This window comes from Geotrypetes seraphini, chromosome 4 (genome assembly GCF_902459505.1).
Source record: "Geotrypetes seraphini chromosome 4, aGeoSer1.1, whole genome shotgun sequence".
NCBI classification, from domain to species: domain Eukaryota; kingdom Metazoa; phylum Chordata; class Amphibia; order Gymnophiona; family Dermophiidae; genus Geotrypetes; species Geotrypetes seraphini.
In genome coordinates, this window is record NC_047087.1 from 224,755,412 (window position 1) to 224,769,561 (window position 14,150).

The 14,150-nt window shown below is 39.2% G+C and overlaps 1 protein-coding gene across 6 annotated transcripts in view; it reads left to right on the forward strand.

Annotated features, from left to right (window-relative positions):
* The window catches only part of DLG5 (discs large MAGUK scaffold protein 5), a 305,150-nt gene that overhangs the window by 75,002 nt on the left and 215,998 nt on the right, over positions 1-14,150 (forward strand). For all 6 annotated transcript variants that reach the window (XM_033940910.1, XM_033940911.1, XM_033940908.1 and 3 more), the window contains 3 exons: positions 852-1,108; positions 9,185-9,497; positions 12,627-12,857. In XM_033940910.1, coding sequence (XP_033796801.1) covers positions 852-1,108; positions 9,185-9,497; positions 12,627-12,857 — 801 coding nt within the window. The remainder of the gene's footprint in view (positions 1-851; positions 1,109-9,184; positions 9,498-12,626; positions 12,858-14,150) is intronic.

Sequence of the window (14,150 nt, forward strand, 5' to 3'; positions counted from 1 at the left end):
CACTAATGTAATGTAAAATTTCAAGACAAACTTACTAATGCAGTATATTTAAGTAAAAATGTTTTAAAATCTATTTTGAGCTATTCTTGGGTATATAAGGAGAGGAATAGGCAGTAAAAAAAAAGGAAGTAGTGATGCCCCTTTATAAGACTCTGGTGAGACTTCATAAAGAATATTGAGTCGGTCCAGCACTAAAATGGTTGGTGGTTTTTGTCATGAAGTGTATGGGGACAGACTACAGGAACTCAATATGTATACTTTGGAGGAAAGGCAGGAGAAAAGGAGATATGATAGAGATGTTTAAATACTTGTATAATAATAATAATAATTCTATTCTTATATACCGCTAAAGCCATGATAGTTCAAGGTGGTTTACAACAAGATGTACTGGACAATCAGCGAAGTGGTCACAATATAAAGTCATCGAATACAAGCCATGATATGGCATAAGTGCACATGAGGTGTCTCTCTTTCAATTGAAAGGAAGCTATGGGATGAAGTGAAAGGGGACAGACTCAGAAGTTACCTCCAGAAAATACTTTCATGAAACTGGTGGTGAATGCGTGGAACGAGCTCCTGGGGGAGGTGGTGGAGACAAAAACTGTATCTGAATTCAGGAACACTTGGTATATAAGGGAAAAGAAGGGATGGTAGATGGAATAGATAGGTAGACTAGATAGGCTATAATTTTTCTCTGTTTCTGTGTTTGCCCTGCCTTTACCGATGGGCTTATGTATGTAATTTATATGGCTATGTTCTAAAAAGGGAAATTGGAGCATGGTAATAGAATCTAGAGAAAAATATATGTTGGTATAATAGCAAAAGATTATTTTTACCTGTTTGTTTTCCAGGTCTTGAAGCAGAATGGCTCAGCTGAAGCTCTTAAACTCTATGACACAGCAATGGACAAGCTGGAGGGCATCAAGAAGGATTATGATGCATTAAGCAAGCGGTACAATGAAAAGATTGCCATTCACAAAAGTGACCTTAGTCGGCTCGAACAGGTTGAGGAGGAGAACAGATGCCTTCAAAAGCAGATGGATACATTGATGAAACAAAGGGATACAGCAATGCATTTTCAACAGCAATACTCATCTTCTCTAAAGAGGTGCAGGTCCCTTATTAATTGACAGTGATTAATTCTAGTTTATGAAACAATACCTCAGTTCTAGCTGATAGATTCATGGAATAGTCTCCTGGTAGAGGTGGTGGAGACAGATGGTGTCTGAATTCAAGAAAGCATTGGGACAGGCACATGGGATCTCTTAGGGAGAAGAGGAGATGGTGGATGCTGCGGATGGACGGGCCATTTGACCTTTATCTGTTATGTTTCTGTGGATTTCAAGCTCTTCAGCCTTGTGTTAACAACATACCTCTTTTCTTTCTTCTCCCTTCTTGGTAATCTGTAGTCAGGTCTAAATTGATTTGTTAGGGATACACATTAATTAGCACATATGCAGTTCATTAGTATACCTTAAATTTAATGCATTCAAATGTGTTAGGCTGTGAATTGATGTGTGTAGAACTGATTCATGTGGACATTTTTAAATTAAAACAAATATTCTAAAAAAAAAAAAAAAAAAAAGCCTGAAAATGGGAAAAGGTCCCCAAAATCTGAAAATCCACAGAAAATTGATTGTGGTGTGCATATTCTCTAGTGGTTTGTCAGCTGAGGTTTCAAAGCATGGCCCATGAGGCAGGCATGAATACACACATAATTAAAAAGTATAAAAGTAAGAAAATTGGTTTCTTTGTCCAGATTAAACTGCTTGTTACATCCTGGAGCCGCATTAGTCTTCTAGCTTCTAAAATTTTTCTTATCTTTCTGTTGTATTAATCTAATATGATCCTTGTATTGGGGAAATGTACTTTGTCATCAGGTTAAAATGAGCAGGTTAAAGTTCAATAAAGGGTACGTAGCTCACAAAAGCAAAGCAAGAATTGTTTAGAACTATGCAAAAGTCAGTCCATATGCCTTGGAGCTTGCAATCTGTTCAATATACAGACTAACTGCTGAATCTAGTCACGCTTGTATTTGTTTTTGTAATTGTCTACTACAAGATTTTATTTTAAGTTATGCATATTTATTTTAATTATCTATGTATTATTAACTGCTTTCAATTAAGGCTAAAGTGGGTTACAAGCCAAGAAAGAGGGATTGTATTAAAGCAGTGAAGTGGTCAATGAGAATAGCTAAATCCAATGGGAAAGAGAAACTTAAAATTGATTAAATCTGTATTGAATGAGAATTAAAGAACTGATAAAAAAATAGCCAACAGAGAGACTGAGTGTAGGATATGATGGGAGGGAATCTAAGGAGTATAATTAAGTGCTACAAAAGTTGGATTGTGTCCTTTTACCTCTTTCACAGCAATTGATTCAATTTTATAGCAAAAGGTAAACCAGCAAAAATTACTACTTCCCTTGTCACTAAAGCTGAGATATGCTTTGCTCCATGTGGGCCAGATCTTCACCTCTAAAGCTCAATTCTGTTTTCACCCAATTCTCCTTTCACAGTAATTAATTAATTTCATTTTCTATCCCATTTTCCCCAAAGAGCTCAGAATGGGGTTACAAGTTAAACGATAATAAATATAAATGCTCCACTTACTAATTTGAGAGCACTATCTCAACGGAAGAAAAGCCTCAGGTATTATCTTGGTAAAGAATAAATGCTCAGACCTCCTGTACCCACATCATTGGCAAAAAAAACTTCTGAGGAGCGTGTGCTATTATCTGAGTCCTGCACTAAAATTGATTAGTGATAACTAGCTGCTTTTGTGCTGAGAGTGAGCAAGCGAGCATCGCAACGTGTGGTGAAAGTGAAAATCGATAAAGCCCTGAAGAAATGGTTGTGTACCATGAAATGTTGGCAAAGTATTGTATCACTTATACCTTCACAGCACAAAAGCAGCTAGTTATCTCAGTCCTGCACTAAAATTAATTAGTGGTAATAGCACATTCTTTTCAGAAGTTTTTTGACAATGATGTGGGTGGAGGACGTCTGAGAATTTATGCTCTACCGAGATAATACCTGAGGCTTTTCTTCCGTTGAGATAGTGCTCTCAAATTAGCAAGTGGAGTATTTATAGTTATTATTATTTATTTACCCACTTCCACCATTTTAACTAGATTAGTATTACAGGTTAAACATACATAATATACAATTAAGCTATGATTTGCACTGGATTTGCCATAATTACAGTACAAGTTTATGATACAAGTTTTTATCCTAACTTAATACATTCTAGGGATCTAATACTAATATAAAGTTTACAGGTTACAATTTGCCATAGTTATCCTTACTGTACAAGTTTTCCAATACAAATTTTATCCAAACTTTACAAATAGAGTTTATAGGTTAAATTTGCCATAGTTACAGTGCAAGATTTTTCAATACTAGTTTTCCTAATGTGACACATACTGGGATCCGGTACCAATATATGACATCGGTCATGAGCAGGAGAGTTGGGTGAAGAGATGTTTTTATTGCTTTCCTAAAGTTGAGGAGTCTTTCAAGGGATCTGATCTGCAGGGGCAGTTGATTCCAGTTGCTCGGTATGAAGTGGGAGTAGGAACGTCATTTGGCGGTTTGCAGTTGAAGGTCATGACCATTGGGCGTTTTGAGGCATATTTCATCCTGGGAGTGGAGGGACCTGTTCAGCACGTACAGAGGAAGCTTAGCCATCACATTAACCCAGTGCCATAAGAATTTTCTTAGGAAAATTATAACTTCCTGAATGTTATGTTTTACTTTTATAATCGCTTTATCCCCACAGAGTGAGATAATAAGAAAAGCTGATCAATATTCCTGAGCCGGGATAATACATTAAAAGAGAAAATTATAAAAAGAGCACCTGCAAACCTTATAAAAAGAACACTTGCAATAAAAGATATTTACAAACCAATATGTCTTTAAATATTTATAACATATAGCTATATATTTATAAAAGATAAGAATTATAGGATTTTATTTCACCTGGAAGAGAGTTCTAGGTATTTGCTGATTGGTAAAAGAAGAAATGTTCATAAAAATATTTTAACTCAATCCATTCACTGAAGGAAAACTCAACAGTTGGACGGCCTGTATGTTGATGAGAAGAACCAGAACTTAATTGCTGGGAGGAGGGCAAATTCTCAGAGACTATCTTTCTAAAATTTTGAAGACCAAGCAACAACTCTTTAACAGAATACGAGTTCGAACACAGCCAATGGAGTTGTACTAACAAGGGGGAGACATGATCAAATTTGTGTTCATACAGCAGTTTTTTGTGTTAACTGAATCTTGTTTCATTTTATTGAAATGCCTGAATAAGGACAATTGCAAAAGCATCAGTAACTGTACTAACACAACAAAATAATTCATAGAGAAACATGATCGAATTGAAGACAATTGTTTAAGTTTGAAATACGTTGTCATAAGTTATTAATCCAGGGTTCCATACTTAATGTAGAATTAGACAGACAGTACTCCCAGAACTCTGAGAATTTCTCTGCCTTGAAAAGAACCCCATTACTATTTGGGATATAATTAGAAATTTCTTAAGTTAAGTTTTATAAGATGAGAAAAAACAAACAAACAGCTTTTCATTTTTTTTAATGTGATGCAATACTAAATTAAGAGCTCTCAAAATGAACTAACACAGAAATGTCATTTTATATACGAATACATAGGCCTCCTTTTACGAAACAGCAATAGCAGCTTCTAGCGCCTAGAGCTGCGCTGAATGGCCTGTGCTACTCCCAACGCTCATTGAGTTCCTATGAGTGTCGGGAGCAGCACAGACCATTCAGTGCTGCTCCCCATGCTAGAAACTGCTATTGCAGTTTCGTAAAAGTGGGGGATAGTTTCTCCTACTCCCATATTTATAGATCCTAATAAAATCAAATATGTTGAACAAGAAATCATATACATATCATGTATATGTATGTACTGTGTGTATATTTTTGGCCCTTTGACTTTCTTTATTGTTTTATTTTTATCTTATCCTTCGGTCTGTAAAAAAAAATAAAATATATATATATATATATATATATATATATATATTTTTTTTTTTTTTTATAGACCGAAGGATAGGATAAAAATAAAACACTAAATTTATATATATATTATATTATATTATATTTTCCTTTTTATCTTTTGTTCCTCATTCGGGCCACTCAGCCCTCTTTTTCCTACCTTGGCGGTTCTCATTCTCGTTTTCATCTTTTGAGTTTTTGACCTCACTGCTGAGTTTTTACCATCCATGTCTATATCTTCAAGCAGTTTCAAAAAGTGCTGTCTGTGCCAGCGCTCTATTTCAATCATCAACCCACACAATTGTGCTTACAGTGTTTGGGGCCTGAGCTTCGCGTAGATACTTGTACTAGTTCTATGCACAGAAATGCTCATTGAAGGTATCCAGCAGGAGAAGTTGTTCAGCTTGACCATGGACTCCTGTGATAAATCCAAGTCATCAGTACTGGTGGTACCAACATCAACATTGGAAGCTGTTCCTCCATTGGGCAAGCCCGCTAAGAAGCCATCTTCTTCCCAGCAAGCATCACACGCCTCTACAGTATCGAGTCTCTCGATGCAGGCCAACGTCGACACCAATCTCCGTCAGTGCAGGCTGTGCCTCCTACAGGGCGTGCATCCTCATCAAGGTCTCCTACCCCTCGACACCCTGCAGCACCAAAAGGACAGGCTATTGAGACAAGACTACCAGTGCAAATCTTCAAGGAACAACTCCATTTAAGTTGCACTCGACACCGGTGCTTACATCAACTCTCTCGGTACCGGCCCAGCCTGAATATAGCACTCCAAGACCACATGATATCGATTACAGGTCTACATCGTATCGACACTCTACATGGAAACATAGACGTTTTGCATCAGAGTATCAATGTTCTGCATCGCAGCATTGACGTACATCCACGTCCCATAATTCCAGATCCCAAAAGATCATCGTGTTGCTCATCATCATTGTATCGGTACCAATGCCATCAAAGAAACTCTTCACCATGCAGTTTATGAGATCATCCAGACCCTTATCAAATAACAACTGTCCCTTAAAAGGGAGTCTGCTCAGAGTAGTTATAGAAATGGAATCTTCAGCCCATTGTCTAATCCAAAGCATTCTATGAGCAGAGATTGAATATGTTGATGCTTTACCCATGACACAAATAATGTCTTAGAGAGTGTCCGCTACATAATCCACACAAGATGAAAGGAGCTGAGGGAGTGGTTCATCGCCTTTAACGCTCCAAAGTACGCAGCCTGGACAGATAGGCACATGTGACAAAGGATGCCACTGAGTTAACTTTCACTCCTAAAGCCACCAGTCTCTTGAGAACTAATGCTACTTGGCAGTCCTGCATATCCTTGAGCACCACACCTCAATCACTCAGAAGGAAGGTGTTCTTAGTAACTTGGGCAACCAAGGAATCCACTTTAGGCTGTCTAAAAACCTGCTGGCACACTGCTCCGAGACCAAAATATTAACTTCCGGATGCCAGGGAAATACAGAGGACTGAACCCTCCCTCCACATGTGAGTGAGGAGGAAGTAGAAAGGGTTGGCTGGGAGTCTAAATTTAGCTCAAGCAAAGACTCCAAAATAAGATCCGGCAGAGCAGTGAGCTTAAAAGAGCAAAGAACTGTGGAGTCATCCCCAGTGGGAACACAGCTCTTCTGAAAGGCCTTCCACATTAAATTGATGAATTTTGAAGAGAAAGCTGTGCTAGGGAGCGAGAAGTCACCCTGAGAGTACTCTAATTTGCGTTTCTTGGGTTGCGGGGCATCCACGTCCTTTTATACGGGATTGTCACTGTTTCCAGGCCTTGAAAAAAAGAAAAGGCCGCTCCAGTGGGCCATCCGCCTTTTCTTCTAGCCGAGAATGCATAGGAGAAGCTAAACCTGCTGTTCCCACCTCTCTGTGCTGCACGGCACTTGGCACAAAGACGCTCCCGAGGTGCAGAATTTGCACAATCCTAGCATGGATTTGGGGTAAAAGAGCTCAACTAATTTTGAGGCAAAAGAAGATTTGAAACTGCAGAAAACTTTTGAAAAAAAGATCGCTAAAAATCCAAGAAGGCTGCCATCAAGATCTTGGCGCCTAAAATCGTATAAAAAACCCCTATGAAATAAGTCAAAAACTAGCAAATTTAGGATTTTTTAAGGAGGGGAAATACAGAGGAATATGCAGAAACTCTTTAAAAAAAACTATTTCAGACCACCTCCCTCCCTCCAATTCACCTCACAGATTATAATAACCTTACTCACTGTGACCTGTGCTGACAATGTGCTGCAGCCTGCCTTAGCTCTTTACAAAAGCTGGAAAGGAGAAGAAATCACTGCCTCATAATGAAAGTCTTCTGAAATGCTGATCGTTGGGCTGCCAGTCAGACACAGCATCCGACTGGACCCTCACCCCCACAAACCGACAGATGTGCTAACAGAAGGGGAAGGCGACAAATGCAGCCAGTACCTTGTGAGACACCACTGAGCCTCTTATGGATGCATTACAGCCTGCACTTAACCCCTTGCTAAGCAGTAGGTGAGGGAAGGTAAGTGGGGATGGCCCCAAACTCCAAAAATACTTGTGCAGGCTCACTAACAGGTACCACAAGGGATTGGCCTGTCAGCTGCATACCTCAGTCTGCTTCTTCTCCATGCCAGCAGAGCTAACATGAAACTGGTAAGCTCAAACACCGAAACTGTAGAAAATAACTGCTCTTGTGCGTCCCGCTTGTCCAGAATGACACACCTATTGCACTGGAAAAAGAGATTATGTTCTTACCTTGATAATTTATTTTCCAGTAGATAGGTGTGTCATTCTGGACCCTGCCCTATCCTTCCTGTGTCTACCTCCTGTCTCATTCTGATTGTTCTTCTCTAAGTATGTATCTTTGATACCAGTCTACCCTTTGGACCCTGAAGAATATTGTATAATATATTTCTAGAGTCTACAGGGGTACTATCTGAGTTCCTTAGATGCTTTTCTTGGCATTCGGTGGCTGTTTTCATTGTTCAAGTGTTATTTTGTTAGAGCAGAACTGTTTGTTTGGGAAGTTTCCCATTTCCTTACCTCATCTAGTCTCGGAAGAGCTCTGTTTGTGGCAGTAGAGCTCCTAGTGAAGTAAGAAGATCACAGAATAAAATCTGGAGTGGATTATTTCTGGAAAGGTCACGGCGAGGGGGAAATTACCTGCTTGTCCAGAATGACATACCTTATCTACTGTGTACATTCATTCTGCACTGATTACCCAAGTTGTAGAAATTGCTCTCATCACTAAATAACACCTCTCCCACTTTCCCTTTGTCCACTTGCTGTATTGCACAGCTCATGCCATTCTTTACTTTCTTTGCTGCATTGTCAGTAGTGGGTTTTTCCTAGCTTTACACCCTCTCAAACCAAATTCCAGGTACCTATGCCTCACTGTGCTTGTATTAACCATGGCTGAGCATTTGTCTTACCACTCTATCAGAAACTGAGGGGACGTCAGCTTCCTATTGCCAAGAGATGTGTGTGTCAACACTCGATCTTGTCTGTAACTCGTCTTTCTTGGTCAACCTGAACGCTGTCTATCCTGTGTTCCTCCTGTCTACCTTCTTCTGAAGCACCCTGATCAACACAATATCACCCATAGAAATGGAAAGCCAGAGTTAAACTGATAAAATTAACTAATCAGACAATTATTTTTAGGAGGATTAAGTAGTAAAAATAACAGTCAAAAGGACCACGAGTGGATGAAAATTTTGTTGTGGGTTTTTTTCATGAAAGGCAGTATATCATGGTCAAAGACCAAACTAAAAGTAGACCAACTTCAATCTACCACAATTCTAGAACTAAAACATGGGATTTATTTTAGAAGTGAACAGCCAGCATTGTGGATTAGTAGCAGAAGTGTGCTTATGTTGAAGGATTGGTGTGTTTCCTTCTCTTCCCTGAATCAGTGAGGATTCAAGATGCTGTGTGATAAGCTGAACTAACATATGTACTATTATGCTTTAACTATCACAAGTAGTGCTTGGCTTAGCACTGATGCACTTTAGTATATTGGCCCCCAGTTCATTGAAAATAAGAATTTTGTTAAATAAAAGACCGTTTTCTCAATATATTGGATATATTTTTAATAACTGTGGAGCAAATGGATTAAAAACAGAAAATCTAAAATAATGCATCTTTTTGTGTTTCATCTTAGATATGAATCAATACAGCAGGAGCTAAACAAAGCAACTTCCCAGAATAAAGAACTTCAAAAAGAGATGGACCGTCTGCAGGCAGAGGTGACCCGGTTCAAAACCCTACAGTTGAAGGCAACTAAGGACTCTGAGAAGTACAAAGAGGAGAGGGACTCTGTGTTCAATGAGTATCGGCTCATAATGAGTGAGAGGGATCAAGTTATTAAAGAAGTGGATAAACTTCAAACTGAGCTGGAGTTGGCACAGGGGAAACTGAAAAACACATCATCTGATAGTCGAGTGGCCAGTGAAGAGGTGGAAGCATTAAGACAGGTAGTTTTTGCAGGGGAGGTGGAGAATTTGTTTTATTCTGAGTTTCATTTAATTTATACTATTTTCATTTAGTTTAGTACCTTTGAATAATAATTAATAGTGCTTTGAAATAAGTTTGCCATTTGTGCTTGAACAGGTAACCATTCCTGTGCTGGCCTTTGAATGTCTTGGCCTGACTTTGGAGATCCAGCATCAGGAGTGTAAGAATAGTTGAGCTCTGTGTTTCTTCACTCTGTTGATATTGTTAACTAGTGGGGCTACTGTCTATATTGGAGTAAAACTCCTTTCCAGTGAAAAAGGTGAGACATTCTAGACCAGGGGTCTCAAAGTCCCTACTTGAGGGCTGCAATCCAGTCAGGTTTTCAGGATTTCCCCAATGAATATGCATGAGATCTTTGTGCATGCACTGCTTTCAATGCATATTCATTGGGGAAATCCTGAAAACCCGACTGGATTGCGGCCCTCAAGGAGGGACTTTGAGATCCCTGTTCTAGACAGATGGGTAATATCCCTATAATCGTATGCATCTGCAAAAGGAATCCATTCTGGATTTTTCCTCTTGCCTCTGCTGTACTTTACTGGGCTCCTTAGCTCCACCTACAGTTCTTTCCTTCTGCATGCGTGCCTGCAAGAGTGTTTATTCTGCTCTCCCCATTTTATTATTTTATTTGGTATATTTTTTTCATCCCTTTTTCGGGGATTCAGGTACTTGGAGTGTTTTTCAGCTCTGCCTGCTTTGAGAGCACACAGACTTGTACCTGTTAGCCAGCCTGCATAGTTTTTTCTGGAACTCAGGGCCAGCGCTGAAGTGGTCTCACCTACTGTTAAGCAGGGGTTGAGTGCAGGCTGTTGGGCACCCTTAGGAGACTCAGTAATGTCATCTTCGCCATTCCTGGTGTGCATCCGTTGGTCCGGTAGGGGTGGAGGTGCAGTCAGGCTTTGGGTCTGATTGGCAGATCAGATTTTCAGAAGCATTCCCAGCATTAAGGAAGTGAATTTCTCATCCAGCTACTGTGAGAGAGTTGAGGCAGGCTATAGCACAGATCTTCAGAAAGGTCACAGTGAGTGCAGGCTTTCAGCCTGTGAGGTGAATCGGGGGAGGTTGGAAAAGTGGGGTTTTAATTGTTTCTGAATGTTCCTGTGTTTTCCCTCCTGAAAAATCCTAAAATCATCATATTTTTGTGATTGGGAAGTGTAAAAACTATTGCAAATATGGTGTGAATTTCTAGACAGTGGCCAGCTTGTATTTTTAGCGTTTTTTTTTCTAAAGCTTCCTGCTTCTCCAAAACTGAAAATTTTACCTAGAAACTTGTTGGGATGGAGTCCTTGGGCTCTCCTCATGTGGATTCTTGCCAGGTTTTGCAAATTTAGCACTTTTAGAGCATCCTTGCACCACGTACTACTTGGCGCAGCTGGAGGTGACTAAATGCTCAGCTTGCCTAGTGGGGTGGCTTTCTTTGCTTTTGAGATTCGGCACGGCTATTAGTTCTGTCCGCCTAGCTGAGCATTTGCACCGGGGCGGGGCCTAAGGCCTCAGATGCGTTGCTGGAGTCATAGGAGGAGGAAGGACTAAGTACCCCTCCTGCTCCCTTACAGGTATTGGAAGGGGGGTGAGGAACGGGGAGGGGGCGTCCGTTGGCAAGAGGGAATCGGCATCCCTCCTGCTGTTGTTTTTTTTTTTTTTTTTTTTTTGGGGGGTGGAAGTCGGAAGTGGCCTGATGGCAGGAGGGAGGAGTGGGAATACCTCCTTCCATTATTTTCAAGCGGCAGGCATTGGCAGGGGAGCATTTGAGGGGGGGATTGAGGGGGAAGGGTCACTTGGTCATGAGAGTTGGTATTTTGTGTGTGTAATTTACGTAAAATATCAGTGCCATTAAAAAAACAAACAAACAGGCAGACAGGTCAGTAACACAGTTACCGACAAGTCTGCAGCAGTTGGGTTTGACAATAGTAAAACCCAGTGCAAAATAGCCAAGCAATTGTTAGTGAATTAATCGCTTGGCTTTTTTGCATAGGGTTTTATCATTTGCATGGGTGGATCGGATTGATAGTTTAGTGAATTAGGTTGGGGTCAGGGAATGATGGCAAAACCAGTAAAACTGGTTTTACGATCGTCGGTACAGGATTGGAAAGTTTGGCGAATCTAGCTCTATGTATGCCAAAGTATTTCACAGCGTACACAAGCAATTGTCACCACTTCCTAGCCATGTTTCCTCCATTGATTTTCTCTCTGTTTATCTTTATAAACTCGATGTTCCCACCCCACATGCTGCTACATATATTTATATTCCTGCATGTATTGTAGAACAGGTTCCAGATCAGCAGATCCTTTTCTAAGAACTGTGTACAAACTGACCTTACTTTCTGTCTAAAATGGAGCTGATGTAGTTAATCAAATATGTTGCTGGTTATACTTTTTTTTGTTGTTGTTGATATAGCTTAGTATATTTATGGTTAGTTTTTTTATTATCTTTTCATTGACCTAATTAATTAGTTGTAACTGAAAAGCTCATCATAAACGTAGTTGAAGAAAAAATTTATAACTACAACATGTTTTGATGGCCTTTCTTTCTGCACAAGAATAATAGATAATATTGTAACCTGTTAAATGTATATTATGTATGTTAACCTGTAACCCCATCCTGAGCTCTTTGGGGTGGATTAGATAGAAAACGAAATAAATAAATAAAGGCAGGCTTATGAAGCAGTTGGGAATTAATTCATTATACCATATCCCAGATGGCTCTCTACTGCAGTGGTTCCCAACCCTGTCCTGGAGGAACACCAGGCCAATTGGGTTTTCAGGCTAGCCCTAATGAATATGCATGAAGCAAATTTGCATGCCTATCACTTCCATCATATGCAAATCTCTCTCATGCATATTCATTAGGGCTAGCCTGAAAACCCGATTGGCCTGGTGTTCCTCCAGGACAGGGTTGGGAATCACTGCTCTACTGTACAGGTAATTGAAACTTCATTGTGGTGTTGCAGCTTTTAGTTACATTTCTATCCATGCATGCTGATTTCCACATCTTGTTTGCATTTTCTGATAGATTCTTACATGTTAAATTGCAGGAAGGGTCCATTTTCTGTACTTAATATGTTACAAATAATGGTTCTTATTTTTAGGAGCTAAACTCAGCTCTAGTGGAACGTGATCGAGCAATCTGTGAGAGTAATGAGTTACTGGAAAAGTATTGCCATGAAGTAAAGGACAAGGCTGAGGCCCAGAAGGAGCTTGATCAAGCTTGCAAAGATATAGAGACTGTAAAGGAAGAAAGAGATGTTGCCAGGAAAGAGAGAACAGAAGCTATGATCCAGAGAGACCATCTATTAAGGGAATATTACCAAGCTCGCCAGGTAATCTTTCAGATGTAGCTGCATAGGAATAAACAAAAACTATCATCAAAGCATAACATGAGAATAATCTGGATTATCAAAACAGTACAGGTTTTATTATTCGATTGCTAACTGTTATCTTCCATTAGCAGGCTTGGACAAAATGACAAAGATAGTACTCTTGATATTTTGGAAACAAGTAGAAGTTTTGACCTTTTCAGGGTAGCATGGAGACTAGGGCCACCCTCTACTATCATGGTCTCTAATCATTATAAAGTATTCAGTTGAAATGGAGAGAGGGAGTCCAAAGCACAAGAAAATAAGCCAAGTGAAAAAGCGCAGTAGGCTTCCAAGGGTTGGTATCTTAAGTTTATTAAAGGACCCAACACAGGCTGTATTTCAGCAAAGCGCCTGTATCAGGGGTCATCAGTGTAAGTCTTTGAAGGAACAAAGGAATTACATTGATAACCCCTGATGCAGGCGCTTTGCTGAAACATGGCTCCTTTAATAAACTTTAGATGTCAACCCATTCTTGGAGGCCCACTGTGCTTTTTTCACTTGGCCAAGATAAAGCATTTGTTATGAGGTTTTATTTTAAGAGAGAGGATTTATTTTTGTGGACAATGAGTGCAAGTTTTTCCTGAAGTAGCTACAACTATACAATTGCAATATAAATCTTTCTTCACGTGAAAAAGGTTTGCTTTCCCTTAGTGATATATTATTTTTGAAATATGCTTGTGAGTGGTTTATTAAGAAATAAATATATTCCACATATTCATATTTATCTGCACAGTTTGAAAATTTTTAGCTGATTGATTTAATTTTCTTTTATATAGTCAAAAGGAGGTAGTAGTGTAAAGATAATTATATCTAAGTTTAGTATTGTAGGTGGTATATTGGGAGAGTTCCTAAGTTTTCCTTGTGTGGTTTTCTCTCTCTTTCATCTCCACACTTGATGTGGACTAGTATACAACTAATTTTATTGTTTCAATTTCTTTTTGTGAGAGTTTTGTTATTTGCAGTATATACCTGAATTTTCTCTTTGAATATAAAGTTCAAAAATTTATTATATTTAAAAAGGGTGAGAGAAAAACAGTAGTAGTGTGTATACTTAACTCTACTGTATTCTGGTATATTAAACACCTTTATACAGGATCTTGCTGTCCTAGTCTACTGACTAAATTACCTCTACCTCTTAATCAGTTTGCAAAGTTGTTAGAATTTATTTATGCAGTTTACTGTTTATGTACCAGCATACTGATTGGCACCTGGCAAACAAACAGCATGTTTCAGTAATTATTTTCTGGCAACATT